General features: G+C 39.2%; 1 protein-coding gene across 1 annotated transcript; it reads right to left on the minus strand.

The window, feature by feature from the left end:
* Nucleotides 1–162: 162 nt before the first annotated feature.
* Nucleotides 163–15,886, minus strand: LOC146388125 (uncharacterized). Its single transcript, XM_084924839.1, has 23 exons — nt 15,788–15,886; nt 14,458–14,505; nt 13,848–13,877; nt 13,622–13,681; nt 13,499–13,531; nt 13,219–13,293; nt 13,013–13,096; nt 12,416–12,445; nt 12,138–12,182; nt 9,638–10,672; nt 7,797–7,859; nt 7,642–7,689; nt 7,468–7,524; nt 6,389–6,442; nt 6,043–6,072; nt 5,511–5,555; nt 5,227–5,268; nt 4,966–5,025; nt 2,941–3,012; nt 2,671–2,703; nt 2,490–2,528; nt 1,944–2,000; nt 163–273 (listed from the first exon to the last, which is right to left on the minus strand). Exons 1-23 carry the CDS (start codon nt 15,852–15,854, stop codon nt 269–271), a joined length of 2,112 nt encoding a protein of 703 aa, XP_084780965.1. The 5' UTR covers nt 15,855–15,886; the 3' UTR covers nt 163–268.
* Between the last annotated feature and the right edge of the window lie 3,078 nt (nt 15,887–18,964).

Below are 18,964 nucleotides of genomic sequence, written 5' to 3' on the forward strand. Positions count from 1 at the left end.
TATCAATCACCACCAAGCCTTTTTAGCACTGCCAGGAACAAACCCATGGGTGCTGCAGGTTTGAGAGGAGGGAGACAAGCAGACAGACATCTGGTTTACAGATGTCCGTTCACAGAGAAGGACAAGGTGGATGAGAAGAATGAAACAAAAGACATACAGACATGACAACATAACAAAGTAGAGTAAATCACACAGAAAAGCTCTGCAACCTCATTGGACTGAACACTTTATGGTAATGATCCACTTGAAGAGGTCAACGTCGTGAGAATTAGCCTGGTTAGACACAGACACAGAGGAAAAGGGGAGAGCATACAGATCATTAATACAGAATAGAATCATTAATCACACAAAAAATGTGTGAAAAATGTACAAAACAAGCCCATCCTATGTCTAATTTTCACATTCAAACCCATATAAACCTACATATTCAATAACGATAATTAATAATGACTCAATCACAAACATAAACATATGTGTACAGATTTATTTATTCATAATTTTATACTCTCTTTATTAAAACTTCTTTTCTTGTACATAGAATACAAGTTTACGAATAGTTATACAGTTTTCTTTGCACTGAATGGGATGGCATTTGCTTTTGTCTTAATGACAATAAAATATTCTGATTCTGATACCAATAAAGGGAATTATTGTGCCCATTTCCCTTAAGGTTATTATTGGACTCTATTAGAGTAGCTTTGCATAATTCACAGTTCGAAATAATCCTTATGTATCTTGTGCTTTACCTTGGTGCTCATCCACTGTCTAACAGCTAAAGTTTTCACCCATGACCTTTGTACCGTTACAAACTAAGCAGGTTCAGACTTTGTTGCGCAGCTGTTCTTTTTCACATGCAACACCCAGCAATAAACATTATACACTCTCGAATACGGCTTGTGGTTTAGCTTTCTGGGTAAACATGCAAGAGGTGACACACGTGATGGTGGCAGCGAGGCTTGGGTAATAGGACAATAGGACAGCATACTGTAGCTCAGGAGGACCAAAGTATTCTTGGGTAAAATACTGAACCCCAAGTTCAGATGTGTTTATTGGAGAGTGAATGTGTGTGAGTGCTAGATTGAAAGCATTCACAAGACGTAGAAGAAAAGTGGTGATTCGCCTCTGTCTCAGTATAGTTCAGAGCAGCAGTGTATGTTTGAAAACAGCAGAAGAAGCAGTTTTAGCCACCTCCGCCTTAAAGGCCACCGTCCACTTAAGCCAATTTATATCTTATTGGCTGCCAGTGGCAGACAGAAAATCTAGATAGCAAGCGGATGGGCTCGTTTTCCTGTCTGGTTTGTCAGTTAGCCACAGGTATGGCATTAGTAAGACTGGTCTGTCAATCTATTATTGTTCAGTGAGCAGCCCTTTTCTGAAGAGGTACCTAAACCAGCCTTTCTATCTGAGTGTAACCATTTTTTTTCACTCCCTAAGACTAAGCGAGTAGTATTTGGTAGCTTAATTTCAGTGTGTGAAATAAACTAAATGAACTAAATATATATCTCTAAGAGAAAAAGGTCAGACAAAGGGACACTAACTATAGTCAAACGTGTGACAACTCAAGCGACCTAATGCAGACTGAAGATCTCAACAAAGTTGTTGTTATCGCTCAGTTGCCAAAGGACATGATAGCACATGCCAGGACGAGAAGGCGCTCCTCTGGCTTTAAGCCAACTTTAGCTGACAACCACTGGCAACAGCAGATGACGATACTGGGAATATCCACTCTCTGACATCACACAGATCAAAGAGTAGAAAAAAATTCTCACAAACCAGCGGGAAACCTGAGGTTTTGACTCACAGGGATTACTTGTACATTCACTGACTTCATTATTTTGACCATGTTTAATATGACTGTAACAGTAAATATATGATAGAAAACAAGAAAAAGTGTATTAACTCCACTTTATTAGTTAACCAGACCTTCGTGCACTATTTCTCACCTTTGTATCCGTTACCCAGGGCAGCATTCACTCGATCATATTTGCCAGTCTGCTCTCCTGTTAAGCAATCGGCACAGGTCAGTGTTACAAATTCACTAAAAACGAAACTGTTACATTGAGACAAAGAAATCTAACAGCTATGTGTTAAACCTGGCAAAAAAGTAGCATTAGAGGACTTAGCTATCACACTATGCAGGTCACATACCCTTCCTAAAGAGGGATATAATGCATAATACATGCAGTTGCACTTTTAGTGTGCAAGCTACTTAAGTAAAAAGAATAACAGTGAATAAGGTTTTTTTAAACTGCATCACATTTGTGTTTCTATTCTTATTTAAAAAGAATCCAAGTAAAGGACACTAATATTTTGACTCCTGCAAAATCACGTGATTATTACATATGAAGGCATTTTTCAGCACAGTAACATCTGTTGTATGCTGTCTGTTGTGCTGCGATATTGTGCAAAACGACGTGACTAATAAGGTAACCAGAAGCAGCAGTAGTGGTAGCTCATCACAAATGAGGAAGTGTCGGTGGTTTTCTTACCCAAAGCATCTTGAGCTGGCCCTAGCTGTGCACCGAACCCTAATAAAACACACACAACAGAAATGACACTTTTAAGGCCAGGACTGGGGACGTACGTATCTGCAAACATGCCTGGAGTACGCTCTGAGAATTTAGGAGTACACTGGAAGTACTTTGAGAGAAAGAGTGCATTAAATTGAACCTGCTTGTTGAGCTCCATATCCTGCACCAGGGCCTGAAACAGCACAGAAAAGGGGCAACAATAAAGAGTCAATATCAGGCAGCATCACATAGAAACAGCCCTGCAGCTTATCTGCACTCACAATGCTTCTGATGAGTTTTATTTTTCACTATCTCTGAGGCTTTTGACCTCATTGGTACTGAACTAGAAAAAAAGAAAACCAAAACGACACAGTTTATCTGGCCGCATGGTAACTTTAGAGTTTAGAGTTTCTCACACTTTTTTTCTCACCATATTTTGCAGATTTAGCACCTTCAGCACCAAGACCAAGCTGCTGTGCAGCATACGGATAGCCGCCATCACCTGTGGGCAATGAAAGAAATTGGTTAAATGTGACTATTTAACAGTTCACTGAGCTTTAATACTGTGATAAACTGACAGGATGTGACAAAATGAGAAAATTGTAAGCCTTGTTGATTTATTAGTTTATATACTTTATACTAACAAGTATACCAAGGCTGGGGCTAGGCCAGTTTCATTTTGGTTGCGTGATCATTGTTTATGCAGCATTTCGAGACCCCTCAAACAAAGATGATGTCCCAATAACCTGCATGACTGGATTTTTCACTTTATAAATTTATAGTGAAGTGAAAAGCGTCCTCATATAACAAGATGCAAAATGACTCGAAGACAAAAGGGGAAGCCTACGATCTTCATATATGAACAGACTTTCTATGATTATTGAGTTATTTCCTATTACTATACTCATACTTGCAGTTTACAGCAGTTACCCAGTCATTCATCTTAATTAAAACACTGCTGCAGCTGCTGCCCTAACAGTTGAAACCATTCAGATAAAGGCTTATTCGCTCTAGACTAGGCAATCAATACCTTTCCCATGTCTGTACAAAGCAACTGAAGCCAGTAGCAGTACCACTGGACTGTAATTTAAAAAAAAAAAAAAAAAGCCTAATTTGAAAGCAGAAAATTCAACAGTTTTGAACTCTACATCTAAATCATCCCCTCATGCCCAGATCAAGAAATGTAAAGTACACTGTAAAAAAAAAAAGATAATTTAAATGATTTTATCAAATACATTTTACAGAATTTTACTCTTATTCTTAAATACATAAAATATCAATAAAAAATTGTTTGTGAAAACATTAATGTTATGTCAAATGTAAAATAACATGAAAAAATGGTGAGTAATCGTGATTTTTACTGCAGGCCGACTGCTGTAGTATTGTCTGCTTGGCTGTAGAACAACTTTACCAAAATTTTACATTTTACGTGCTTGTCTTACAACTCAGACGTGCAAAATTTATTAATATTTAGAGAGTTTTTCCTTCCCATTGATGCCGTGTGCTTGCTCAAAGGGGGATCATGTGCTTATTGGGGTATATTTCTAACACTGTAGGGTCTTTAACGTATAATATATAGGTATTTGAGATGGCTGTGGCACATTTGGGTGATATAAAATGCAATAAAATTGAATGAATGAATTCAAGTTCAGTGTATGGTCACTTTGATTGACAGGTGGATATCATGATAGCTGGCTGTAGCAGTTAGCTGCCTACTGAGCCTCATCTCTGCTAACAGGATTGTTTTCTTGAAGTAATTTTAATAGATTTCGCTTTAAAAATGTATAACTTGCAGAATTAATTATATTGGTCCAATAAGTCTAATAATAATAATTTCTAGCGTTTCATTAGCCTGTTATTTAGCACTAATAAACAGATACCTGCCTGTGTACTTATTTAGTTTCTAAGCTATGCTTGCTTAGCATTAGCTTATAACCTAGCTTCTGGCCCCAAAACACCAACATGGGGACAATGCTAATGTTGAGACTTCAAAATGGGTTCAGAAAACAATGGGTGGCTACATCTATTTCCATCTTTTATCTACAGTCTATGATTAATAAAAAAAATTTAATCTGCAGGACTCAGAATAAGCCGCATTCATCTGCTTGTAATAAAGTTACTGAGTCTGTGTTACATTATATTACAAAAATATGAGCATTTTCCTGTTATTTCGTACCTTTTGACAAGAAAAAACCTCTTTAGTGCAGGACAAAAATGTCTCTATATAGACAATATCCTGCAAGTGTTTAGTGTAGCGTGAAAGGACATACAATATCTTCCTATGAGTGTAACTAATGTGATGCACTGATCTGAAAAAGTGTAACACTACCTGTTAATGGTATGGAGAAGCTTTTATGATGTGCAAAAGTTTGATATAATATACAATGTTGTGTGGCACAGGTATTTTGCAATGATTATTGTTGCAGCTATGATATCAAGCTCATGTATCTACTACCTTCCAGTCCAGCAGGAAGCACTGGGGCATTACCATAAGGAGCCTGAGCAGCTCCTCCTCCTGCAGGGGAAAGAAGAAAATCAAATGGTCAATCTGACTCATACATCGTCATCGCTCTCTCTTCACCCTTCAACCTCCATGATTAATCAGCAAGCTGTGCACTCTCCACCACTATAGTCTGAGTCACGTGTGGAAACCCACACTGACAGTTGCCTGACTAATAGCATGACTGAAGGGCGAGGTGCTGTCACCGTTGCTCACCATATTTGCCACCAGTTGATTCCAGGCCTGCCCCAAGTGCTCCTGAAAGAGGACGAGAGGGCTTTTTGAGTCAAGACTTCACACGTCGCAGAAAGCACATGTAGGCATCACTCCTTGCTGATAAATGCAAGGCTTATGTTCCATGCAGGGTGTTTACTGGTTTGAAATTAAATTCAAACAGATTTGGAGGAGAACAGATGCTTTATATTCTATAACCGAATGCTTTTGAGCCCTTCTGTTTACTTTTGTTGGTTTATGTGAGAGAGTTTCCTTAAATCTCCTACCATAGCCCCCCTGGACCTGTCCAGCATAGCCTCCAGGACTGAGGGCTGAAAAAAGACAAACATAAACACGCAGGTCAAACATTCTTGTGTCATTAATCGATTCAACTGATTAACTAATTGTTAGTTTTAAAAGCATCTACGAGAGCAGGAGGGCAGAAACCACCAGATTTAACTGGTCAGCTTCAATAAATCAGAGACAATAGCTACACCCAGTGGATAAAAAAATCACACTGAGCATATTAGAGGAAGCCGTTTCTATTGACATCTACTTTTGTCAAGCTATCCAGTATCATGGGTTAAGCCTCTAAAGGTTAGTGCCATCACTCCTCACGGGTTTTTTAAGCAGGTTATCGCTCCTCAGAACTGTTACCTTCACTCTTCCCTGCTTTTTTCTCAGCACCATCGGCTAACTCTGCAGGGTAAGCAAGGTCTGAAACATAGTACTAATTAGCACTAATTATGTTGTATATGTCAAGAGCTAGACTGACTTTCACACCACAATTTGCTCCAGTAATATTCAGGCTTCACTCACCAGCTCCATAGCCGTCACCATTCCCGTAACCTGTTGAGAGGAGAGATGTTGAAGCACTTAAAAGATTGCAGTTATACATGAAAGAGAGGGGAAAAAATTCAAGTCTGTGATCGTGCTAGACAAAGCTTTTGCAAAACTACCTCAGCCTACGGTGAAACACAAAAGTAACGGCAACAAAGAAAAAGTCCATCTTGACTGAATATCAACAGCTCGGTCAGTGGGAGCTTGGATGCGGGCTGTCTTTGACACCAAGCAGAGTGACGAATGATTCTCTGCCAGTGCAGGTTAAAGTTTTCCTCAGTGTAAATACTCTTTGATGTATACTTCTCTAACTTGCTGAACTTACCCAAGCCGTTCCCTGCCACAGCACCAAGATATCCTGTTGCTCCATCACCATAACCTGTAATAACACACATTCACTGTTTACTTAATGGGATGATGAGTATGATGTATAGATTTAAGTCTCTATATAGATTTACATGACTGAAGTTTACATAAATATAAGTCTTTTTTCTTGCATGTAAAAAAGAACAACTGTATATTAACAGGAGGACAGTTTAAAGATGGCTGACACGTTGATTGTTTTACTTGTTTTTGTCTCTTACTTTTTAATCATTCATCTGAAAGGAAACCTCTGGTGTGACCTTGAATGTAAGGTAGAGATTTTTTTCTTTACCTCCTCACATACAACTGACAAGCAAATGATTGGTTTACAAGGCAAAGTAGGAGTTGTGCTGTCTGGCTTTGAGGCCTTACCTCTATTCACTTCCTTAAAAACAAAATTCGAGTAGGCAAATTACTTCGTATTTTCTTATCAAGCATTTACTGGCTAGTCTGGTGAGACAACGGCCTGTTTGGGGGCATGTCCGTGAGATCATTGTCAGTGGCTAGCAGCTTGCATGTCAGCAAATGCACGTTTTCTTTTGTTTTATACTTGAACTATTTACCTGCATATAACCAAAGACTGTGCAACTGTGACTGGCCAACAGAATTTGGTGTGAAAACAGACTATAAACCAGACCAGAAAGCTTCCACCAGAAATGTTTTTCCTTGCCTACATGTGTTCCATGCATACAAGGATAGGGCCACACCTCTTGATCTTTGAATAAACATCACCACATCTCTATTGACTCAGTAACTACAGTGGTCCAAACCTCCTCTGGAATGAAGAGCGACACAAAAACTTTGTGCCGGGATCTTCATGTCCTGGGTGTCTATGGCTGAGCAGCTCCTGTAGGTGTAACGGGTAAGCTGGCCTAGTAATTTGGTTCAGATAGTGTAACTGTGACCCAAAGGTGCTTTCAAATTGCATCCAAATTATTATCTAGCAGGCCAAGAAAGCATTCTGCTAAAAGTTTTAAACTGTTCAGTGAAGCCTGGGGAAATGATGCCGACAGAGACCAAATAAATATGTTACAGCCTTACCAGTCGACTTTCCTGCAACACCTTGGGGATAACCACCCTGCCCAAGTGCAGCAGCAGCTAAAATGTAAAATTTATTTCAGACGAACAGGAAGAAACACAGAATATGAGATGCAAAACATAATTTCTTATCTCCAAGCAAAGAAAAGACAAAATAAGGAAAATTTACATGCATACCTCCAAGTTTTCCAGCTGCTCCACCCAGATACGCTCCCTGTCCCAACCCTGCTGGCAGCACATCGGAAGTCTTTACCAAAGTTGTAAACCTACCTCTCCATCTGCTAAAAACAGCAGCTAGTCTTCATGCATTATGTGTCATTGCCCAGCATTACCTGCTCCATAACCCAAAGCGCCCAGGCTTGCTCCCATGTAGTTTCCTGCTCCACCAGCATAACCTGAGGAGAAGGTAAACAAGCTCAGCAAAATCACCCGAGATTTACTTTAGGCTAAACGCACTTCACTTTTCCTTTCCTTACATAATAAAGACAGTTATGGAACGCTTTTTCAACCTCATCAGGCCATAAATGTCTTCATCTTTGTTAGACTTTTATGTATTGGGAGAGTCCTAAAAACCACAACGACCACCTAAAATCACTCCCTAAGTCACAGATACCCAGATGAGAGACTGAGGTATTTGGGATTTTTTATGTTTTATGTTTTACTATTGCTCCCAGCAAAACAAGTTATACATTCTTGGGTTCCAATCTGGATAAATATGAGTTTAGATATGGTCTAATTTGATTAATAAAGACTCCAGCAATATTATTACACACAGACAGTAAACCACACACAAAACCAGGCTGTAAGAAGGAAGAATGTACATGTGACATATATTGTTTTAGAGTTAAATTTGATACAAAACGAGAAAACATAAAAACAAATGAACAACTCAAAGCTCCTCCCAGCACTCGATGTAGTATGATCAGAAGCCTGTTACCAAGAACAATGCAAATCTCTCACTGGAATGCACATTAGCATAAAAAAAATCAGGCTGAAGCCACACTGGTTTCAGTTTTGTGTCGTGCTAAACGATCATAAATTAGGTGTAACTATAATTGGAAACACTTACAGAAATAGCAATGCACAAAGAGACTTCCTGTGATATTATCAGCTACTTACATCACTATATTCTGTTGCTGTTGCAGCAGCTTCTGGATTTGAACATGGAAACTAAAATCTGATCAATGATCACTGCTCTCACCAGTGATTAAGTCTTGAATTTCCCTCAGTGCAATGCCCAGATTGACTATTTTCAGTATCGCTGGCAACTGCAGCCCAAGAGAACTAAGCTACTAAGATAGCAAACAGCTGCTTACTATGGCTCAAGAGGTGTGCACTGCATGTGTTTTGACTTTCCTACAAAATGCAAAGATATCCAAACAGACCTGAAGGTGCATCAGAGCTGAAAGCCAAAATCACAAACCTTCACCAAACCGAGGTTAGAAGTCATGATTCAAGGTTTTCCAAGGCGATTGCTCCACTGCCTTGCAGCTTATATTTATCATGTTAATATGTAATTATTGTGTGTTATATATAATGCAGTCTGATTTGTTTATTTATTTTTTGGTTAATTTGCAAACTAAATATGAGCATCTGGAAAAAACGACACTTTTAGTTGAGAAAAGGTTTTCTGGCCAAAGCTTGACTGCTTTCATGCAGGGTTTGACCATCATTAAATAGCTTCGATAGTTTTTGGTTGCATACACTTGGCTACTCAATCATAACGCATTAAAATATTTAGGTGTCACTGGGGTGAAAACAGCTCTGTCGCTAGTTTTTCAGCATGAATTTTACATTTGATCACATTAGAAGAGGGAAAACCTTTCAAAAGTGCTTCTTTTGTTTGACTAGTTCAACTTTTTTAAGCCAAAAAATTTGAACTTGGATTTTTGCAGAACTATACTGGCAATTAGAGTCACTAGTTTAAAAGGCTAACTTGGTAAAGTGTTTTGTTTGACTAGTACAGCAAAAGTCTCAGTGCCAACTAGTGGAGGAAACTAAACTCTGTTTAAAAGCATAGACATCACACAAACAACAATCTGAAAGCCAGTCTCAGAAATATGAAATTGTTTCTCAAAAATCTCAAGAACGGACCACAGAAATGGCAGATGTGACAGACAGACAGATATGAATCAAAAAAGACATTTAGATGGTGAAAAAGCTTTGCTCTTACTTGGAGTCTGGGCATTCCTCCCAGTCTGCCCTGGGATAGGGAGGGCTTTTGGCTTTTTGACATCATGTTCAGTTTGGGAATTCTGTTTAGCACTCTGACCATCTCCAATAAAGCCTGGAGCTTCCTGTCCATCTGCTCTATTAGAGGCACTGCCTACACTTAGGGTTCCACTAGTACCTGGGATCACTGCTCCATAGCGCCTTCCTCCTTTTGCTGGAAGGTTTGCAGCACTATATCTGCCATCTTGTACCGTAACAGTCCCACGGATTCTGATTCCATTTGCGTTTTCAGCTAAAAGTCCTTTGACGCGCTGCCTGTCTGCCACAGCAGAGAAATAATCTCTTATTCTCTGATCCAGTGGAGTCGCGTAAATATGTCTTCTTACATCCTCAGCTTCTGAAAAAGGTAGTCGAGAGGTTTTGTCTTTTTCTTTTTGTGACGTCGTGCTACCAAGATGTCTGAGTTCTTCACCAACATGCGGCTGAGCCACTGAACTTTGACCCTTTTGAATTCCTGAACCTAAGCGATTGTTTTCTAGTACATCAGACAAATTAATAGGGGATCCACAGTTTTCCACTCGCTGATTTTCACGTTTGGATGAATCATAGTCTCGGGCACTCTGAGATGAATAAGAACCCAGACTTTGGATGTTGTCTTTATCAACAGGCAGTTGTCTTCTCGGACCTCCAGCTCCCAAAATGGCATCATGATTTGGGGCCATCTTTCTTTTGGGTATTGCAGGGTGGTTACTTTGTCCTTGATCAGTAGGTGTTGTGTGTCCAAGACTCGATGACTGGACTGTTGAATCAAAGCTTTTGACCTCCTCTCCTGCATGTAGTTCAGGAGTGGTGGGGCGGAGTGTACTGCCCTTCCTCATGTCAGGTATTTCAGGTGCGTGCATTCGGCCCTGCTTTCCAAACGACTCTAGACCTCTGATTTTTTCTCGTTTAAGATCTTGAACAGCTTGACCCTGACTGGCCATCTCAGGTCCAACCAAATGTTCTGCAGACACACCTGGCAGAGAGATATCAGCATGCATTCACAACTTCATCTCACCTCAGAGACAACAGTGTTTCTTTGAGGTCCAGCAGCACACTGCAGCAGCAAACTTCAAGCCTTTCTTTGAAGTTTGTAATATAAATCGGAGCATCCACAGAAAAATCATAACCAAACCAAGGATAGAATCAGTGGGAACTCAGACAGACTTACACATTCATTTAGAGTAATGACACCAGCACATAAAACGTGACATGACAACACATTGTTTCCATGACAAATTGTTGAAATGTCAAAAAACACACCAGCGTTCAAGCACAAGACAAAAGGATATCCTGACTCGAGCAACATCTGTGTATGACACACAACAACGGAGCTGAGTGGGCATGAAAGCAGAAGCCTGCAGTCCACAGCAAAAGCAACTGAAATTTTTCTGATTCTTAAAGTGAGGTTTTACTCATAATATGTGTTTAAACTACAAGCATATTTACATTTACTATGAGCCAGAACCAGAGTCACCAAACAGTTTTATAACATGTCTCAAAGGCAAAAAACAAATAAAGTGTGAGTGTGAGTAATTTCTTATTTTGCCTTTAAACCATGTGTGTGCACCATAAGGAATAATAAGTAGCCCACAGGTGGGGGCTGGAGTGGTGGAGGGGAAGGAAGCCAATGTGGAAGTGTCTTGAAATTGCATTCTTTCTAATACCTCTAATACCTGGCAGTGATGCTTCTGGTTGCATAAAAGCTTAGGGTTACAAAAAAGTCTATGGGAAAATGGCCCTCAATCATTTGCTCCCTTGGTGACTAAAACATGTATTTTAATTAGTAAATTCTTGCTGTTCTAACAACCACAAACGAGGACAAGTCATTGGCTAACAACATGTCAGCCACAAGTCATCAGCCAATGAGCATGGGGTGATCTCAGTCAGAGCTTTCTCATGACATCTGGTTTCGAAACACTAGGCTGAAAGAGCCAGGAAGTCATGCAACATGCAGTCGAGATGAAACACCGATAGACACGATGAACTGTGCACACAAAATAAAACAGACCAGCTTCAGATGATAGTAAAATAGATACAGATGATCTGTTTTCATGCACATAAAGACATGAAATCAACATCAATAGCAGTGAATCACAAGTCAGCAAAGATGAAGACAGACTGATTACACAGAAACACCACAGATTTTACACCTGCATGGGTGAAACCCATAAAGCAGATGTCACTGATAACAGCAGCATCGCAGGCCAGTGTATTACAGTTTTGGAGGGGTTTTTTTTTTTGCAAAGATACAATCTCTGCAAAGTGCTTGTGTCACAGATGTGGGCGTATTATTATTGTACTGTATAATGTATTAAGACAGCTTCTGAGAAACAATCTCTGCTGATCAGCTTGATAAGGCTGATGTTTATGCATGCCTCTGCATCAAGTCTGGCAACAGGCCTAAAACAGTTCAAAGCTAAAAGAACAGGACATCACATGAAACATAGTTCATCACTTACCTGGTCGTGCTCCAAGATAGCCAATGCCCCCTAAAGATCCATATCCTGGCAAGGAAACAAAAACAGCTCATCTTTAAATAAATCAGCACTGGGGTTACGTCACTGACATCCTGGGTTTCTCTCAATACTACAAGGACACATAATCCATTAGCTGAGATGCAGTCTTCCCCATATACCATGTTCACTGACAGGTTGACAGGGTCCAACTTATTGTGTTTATTAAACCAATTTCTTTACTCTCATTTGTGCATACAGCACAAGGAAACAAAAGTGTTTACCTGGAAGTGTTCCCAAGCCAGCACCATAAGCTGAAAAGTCACAAAAACACAGAGTTAATATTTCTTTACAAAGATCCCTGCAGCTGCTATCCAACCGTTTGTTAGATTCATCCTCATCCTTGCTGTGTAATATCTGTAAAAGGTGTGACGTGAGTTGTAGCAGTTCATCCTTTCACAAAACTGGTTGCATCTTAGCCTTCTTGGTTTAATGCCAGGATTTGCATGCAATACAGGCTGCCAAGATTTCTGCTGCTAGGTGTGAGCGCAACTAAAAATAACCCCAATCTTGCACCAGACCACACTGGGAGGCTTAATATCTTAAGTACTGAGAAAATAATTGGTCGCATTGTTAATATGATTATTATGATGAATCATAAGAGTAAAAAAAATGATTAAGCTAATTAGCAAATCAGAACAGTGAGGGTAAAGTTTCAACAACCTTGACATATGTAACACATGTAAACAGCACACATAGTTATTTATTTCGAGTAATAAATAACGACCAATAACAAAAACACAAAGTTAAGTAAATGGCTCCCTAAATAAGAAGATATATAAATAGGGCCTATTAAGTCTTTCTATATATATCAGTCTTACCACGTTTTCCTCCCTGGCCCAATCCCAGTCCCAGTCCGTTTGTGAGCCCAGCCCCCAGCCCCATTCCTGGGCCCAGACTGGCACCTAAAGTCACAGGGAAAATTTATCATACATTTTTAATAAACTACTATTTATTTCATGAACTAGACTGACCACAACCAAGAGAAAAAAATGAAAAAGTATGCTGTGAGGGTTTGACCATGTACCATAGGCTCCCTGGTTTCCATATCCACCTTGCATCAGACCTGCTCTTCCTCCTAATCCAAGAGATCTGTAACCTCCTGAGGGCACAATGAAAATAATACATATACAGAATATAGTTAAAGTTATAGTTAAAGAATATAGTTTTTACACCAGGTGCGTCAACAGAATCTTTCTGTGCATAGTAAATCCCAAGTAATATCATGGTCAAAAACATTTTTAAAAACTGTGTGATGGATCCCTTTTATACAGGACAAATTGTTTTTGCATGTTTGATTTGCTCACCAACACCAAGCTGGGCTGCAGGATAACGTCCAACTGAAATATTTAACAAAGTAAAAGTTTATATATCCCCTCTGTATGGTTAAAGAGACATAAGAGGCAGAAAATCAAGCAGATTAAACCTACTTCCAGTCTTCATTGCTTTGTTGCCATATCGGCTACCCAGTGCTCCAAGGGCACCAGTAACTGAGAGGAAACAGAAAAATTATTTTACACTTTGCTTTATTTAGCAGCCCTAGTCACTCATAGAGTTAATGCCCATTGAAGGAATCGGCTACAATATGTACATTTGTGCATCCAAAGACACAAATCAGCCAGAACATTGCTAATGTATGCTGTATGAAAGACTTACCTCCAGGTTTCACGCCGCCAATTCCCACACCTCAATAAAACAAAACAAAAAAAGACACAAAACCGGGAAACAGTTAAAGGCACATAAGAAAATTTCAGAGTTTAAGGAAACAGTGTATTTAACCTGTTATTTTTGATCTAAATGGATAGTTTCCCCCTTTGTAACAGAGTTGTATCAATTTTTTATAACTCGCCCAACACATAGGGGCGTGGCTTCCAACGATGGGCCTTAGTGCCGCTAATTTGAGTCACTGAACTCCATCATGTTTACACTGTTGGTGCCTTTTGCAGCATTTTTAATGGATTTATCTGACAAATATTAAGACCTGCGCTGTGATACAGACCATCCAAGAAATTTTGACAATTTTTTGCGAGTTTTAACAATTTGTTTGTGCTAAATTATTATTGGTCTGTTGTTTAGCACTAATTATCATATAAAATGTGTCCGTGCATTGCAGCGATACTGATGATTTAAGACATTTGGAGTTCAAAATCACAGAATGATGTCACAGTGGCTGTCCATCCTTTATATACAGTCTGTGTTGTTGTTGTTTTTAAAACATGAATTAAACATTGAAATAACTTCAAACTATTTAAAAACGTATAAATACCTCTGGCTGGAAGCACTCTCCCCCAGGAAACACTTTGAGGTTTAACCCCTGAAACATTAAAAAAATGTGAACAGTTTTTCACAGTCACCATGGTTACAGCCTATCAAACAGTGTAATGATAACAATACTGCTGTGTTGTGTTAGTTAATGAATCTGTGATTTATAATTAATTATACTTATATTTCTAATGAATCTAACTTATAATAAAAGTGAGTGAAGATGGTGAGAGTCTGTAGCCACATATGTACAAAAAACAAACAAAAAGAACAACTACAAAATGTTTTATCGACAGGATATGAATATTTCACCTACAAATATCAGGATATCTATTGGGATATTTTCGCCTCGCTATTTTCACTTTATGCAACTGATTAAAAAATGCAGATAAGGAAAATATGATATGCATAACTGTAAAATACATATTTGTTTCACAGATTTACTGCATGAACTTTTTTTTAAAGGACATTAGAGGTCCTTCAACAAAAGCATTATTTGTTTTTATTAATCTAAATTTTTAATTTTATGCCAACACTATCTCTGTGTAGGAGACTCAAAAGATGACCTTAAAACTGTGGGAATTACAGTTTAGATGTCAGTTGAGGATTACATCAGTAGTGGAACCTGATTGGACTAAAGGTGCGAGACAGACAGATATCCACTGATGCGACCAGAGCACGAGATCAAATACAGCGCCAGTGTGGAGCCTGTTAGTTCTTCTCACAGTTGGATGTGACATTTTGCCTGCTTATGCCACCTTTTCATTGCATCCTTTGAATCAGTGAAATTAGATCATATAAACCAAAGCAACTTGGCGGTGACTCTGCTGTTGGAGCCCAGAGTCCATACAGTCCTCCCCTCAGTCTCAAAGAGATGAGATCTAACAAGTGAGCGAGAGGGACTCACTAAAGATGCTGATTCATCGGGACTTTAACTTGGACCAAAATATGATATGATCTAATTCATTTGTCAGCTAAAGATACAATTAATCTTGACACTAGACAAAATGAATTCAATTTTGACTAAATAAAAATGCATTTTTGTGCAGCATTTCTTTAGATCATGTTAAATATCAACATAAATTATTTTTCTTCCAACTAAATTTAGTAACTTCTTTACATTAAGTTGGATTATGCCTGTTAGACTTATATTAATCTTTGTGCAATTCCTATAGGTAATGTTTTTTAAAGCAGCAAACACAATAATTAAAACATGAATGAATACTTTTGTGTTAAAGCTCATGGATCTAAACCATTACAAATCGGAAAAAAAAAAAAAAAGGCCAAGAAAAATAGTTCATAAAACTTTAGACTTTGCCCCGTGAGTTTCTTACCGCCTTGCAGAGTTTGCTGAGCCAACCAGAGAACCAGCGAAGTCTGGAGCAGAGCTCGAGCCAGCATGATGGAGGAGGCACTGTGCAAAAACCAGCAGCACTTAAAGAGAAGAAAGAGATGTACAGAAAGACAAATACAAGTCTGGTACTTAAAGCACCGCAGCCTCTTTTATATGCTTTTATACACTCCCACTGGCCAGTCCTGCCCTCTGAAAACACACATCAGTCTGAATGGGCAAAGCCAAAGGCCCATTTCGCTCAATTTCCTTTAGGTGAGAATGCAGACACACACACACACACACACACACACACACACACACACACACACACACACACACACACACACACACACACACACACACACACAATCCACGACCATTTTAATTGATAATCAAATCTTCTACTGTTTTCACTGTTAACACATATAAGGAGCCAAAGATTCAGTAATCTCTTATACATTCACACTTATAATGCAAAGTGTAATGAAATGCAATGTGGTGCAATGCTAAAAGCTTGTTGTCATAGTCTTTGTAAATATTCATGGCTCTCTTATTATCCTAGTTTTTTTTTCTATTTCGTGGGGCTGAATATTGATTCTTGGATGTTTGGTATCCTTAGTTATTGTTTTGCCATTGCTATTTTTTCTATGTTCCCTTGTGTCTGTATCTAAGTTTGTCCCTCTTTCAGTTGACTTAATATTTCACTTTGAAGCTTAGATGCTCACATGGTTTTTGAGGGTTTTACTTCCCTCATTTGTTCTTTTGACACTTTATTTATTGTCTGATTAAGTTTACTGGTTCTTTATTACCCCTTCCCTTCTTCTGTGTCTTGTGTAGTCCTTGTTTTCTCCTGCTGGCTCTTTGCGTTTCTGGATTTTTCCTATTTGCCATTTAGATATGTTTTTCCTGCCAACATGGCAGTTACCTTTTTTTGTCTGTGTTTGTTTGGTTTTTTTGTTGAACACCCTGGATAATATGAAAAATAGGCAAATACGTAATGTACAAGACAGGAACTGTATGCCAAGGCGAGCTAAAGATGCTGTACAAAGCAGAGTGGACAGAATTTGGCTCACTGAGCTGACAGGGGGTAAAGAAGAGCTTTGTTCTGTGTCTGTTGGCAATTCCCTGAACACATAGACTGTCATGGTTCTGCTTTCTTTATTGACATTTCAGGTGTTTCCAAATATCTCACGTATTTAAAAACAGGCTGTCTACTCCAGTGTCCATTCTATGTATAGTCTGTCTATCTGTGTACTCTATATTTTATTTATTTTTATATTAAGCCTTTATTTTGCATCTGCGGTTTTATCATATCATCCTTTAAAACCTACTTTTTGTTTTTTAACCTGCCACTTTGTCCTTCATGTCAATCCTCTTTCCCAAATCCAGGATAACGAGGCTGCAGTCTATTGGTCCAGGGCAGTGGGATGCTTCATAATCTTACTATCTCCGGTTCTCCACCTTCTCCACGATCTCCTGGGATCTAAGCTCCAGCAAACCGTCTCCCAGACCAGCTGCTGATGCTTTTTTTTTACAAATTTGGATGCTTTTCTAAACAGCTCAGACAAAAGGCCACTGAAAAACACACAACAGTGTTTTCTCCATACCGACTCTCTTCAGTTCAAGGAACAGCTATGAAAAAAGCTGATGACACACAAACTCAATTTCTGTGCTCACTAATGCAAATACAGCACCCATGCCCTGGAAAACATTTATATATGAAAGTGAAGACAGATGATTTGCAGATAATTATGACACATCTGAACTCCTTTTCCACATAAACTAAATAATGTTTAACAGCAGGCCGGTTTTTCCTGCTTTTTGTTAGTAGAACAAATAATGCACCTCCTAAACAGAGGGGGGAAAGGAGTATACAAAAAGAATCTGTTCGTATAAATTCAAATATCCCGGTTAAAAAAGGAACTTGGAAATTGCAGACTTAATACATGACGACATTATTATATTTGTGTGCACAAGGTACTGCTGTGTCTCCAGTAGTCTCAAACCTCAATTAAAATGTAATTTTAAGAACTTTTCTACAGGGGAGCATTGTAATCTCTTAAAACAGGCTGTCAGCTGCCATCTCTGGGACAACATAGACAGCAGTGTGTGCCACTACAGTCTGTTGAGACTGGGCACAAGAAGCATTAACCCATGGCAATATCAATGCCAAGCTCAGGATCATATAGAGTGTGTGAGGTCCTGTGCATGAAAGCCATTTTTTTAATGTAATGTTTAAGTTTATGTCTTAACCTGAGGCACGGCAGCGCTCGATGCAAACGTCTGACTGGAACGAACAACCACATGAGATGTTTTTGCTTTTAAAGACGCCACAGAAGGAAAACTGAAGTCACACGTGCAGACCACCACATCGTCTCCCCTGGTGGTACCGAGCGTAAGACAATAACACGAGCCACGTCTGACTCATTACTCGTTCACCCATGATTCACCTCCAAATATTTATCTGTCTACACATTTGAGAGGTGCCTTTAAAACAATGCATTTATAAGGAGTGTGCGAGTTTATCATGAGGAGAAGTCAAAGCTCTGAAAAGAAGAGCGGGTGGTATGAAGTGTGTTGGCTCATTAACCGAGAGTAGAGTAATATAACTTCAGTTTGGAGAGACACATCTGGACGGTGTGTTCAGTGTGGTCTGTAAAACACTGTACCCCAGTATATACATATAATGTGCCATGTGTTGCCCTCATGTGTCCTTTAAGAAGAAAAGAGCACGAGTGACCTGTACAATTTGGTTAAGAGTTGAATTGAGGACTCATTTTATCTGATTTACCTCCTCTTAATCCTGGTAGATCATCTGATATCCTATTACGCACCCATTAGGCAAATCCCACACAGGGAGTATTATATAAGTTACTTTAGCCCACCTACTTTTGCTGATGCACCTGCAAGCTGCTTTGCAACCCCCTCTCTACATTAATCCCCCTTTGCATACTCAGTCTGAGTTATGGGCGTGTTACAGTTTCAGCACATCTGCTAGGATCCCCTCTGGTCCGAGTGATGCAGCTTTCATCGTCAGACACTGAGCGTAAGGTTCCATGCAGACATCTACAGAGATGTTACTTTACAATGCAGCAACTACGCCCTTCAGCCGGACTTTAAGCAGACTTCAAAGAATTATAACAGGAATGACTCGTGGTGTCTGCAGCTGATCGTGTTT

The sequence above is a fragment of the Perissodus microlepis genome, chromosome 4, assembly GCF_051167445.1.
Source record: "Perissodus microlepis isolate ML-2025 ecotype Zambia chromosome 4, ASM5116744v1, whole genome shotgun sequence".
Taxonomy (NCBI): domain Eukaryota; kingdom Metazoa; phylum Chordata; class Actinopteri; order Cichliformes; family Cichlidae; genus Perissodus; species Perissodus microlepis.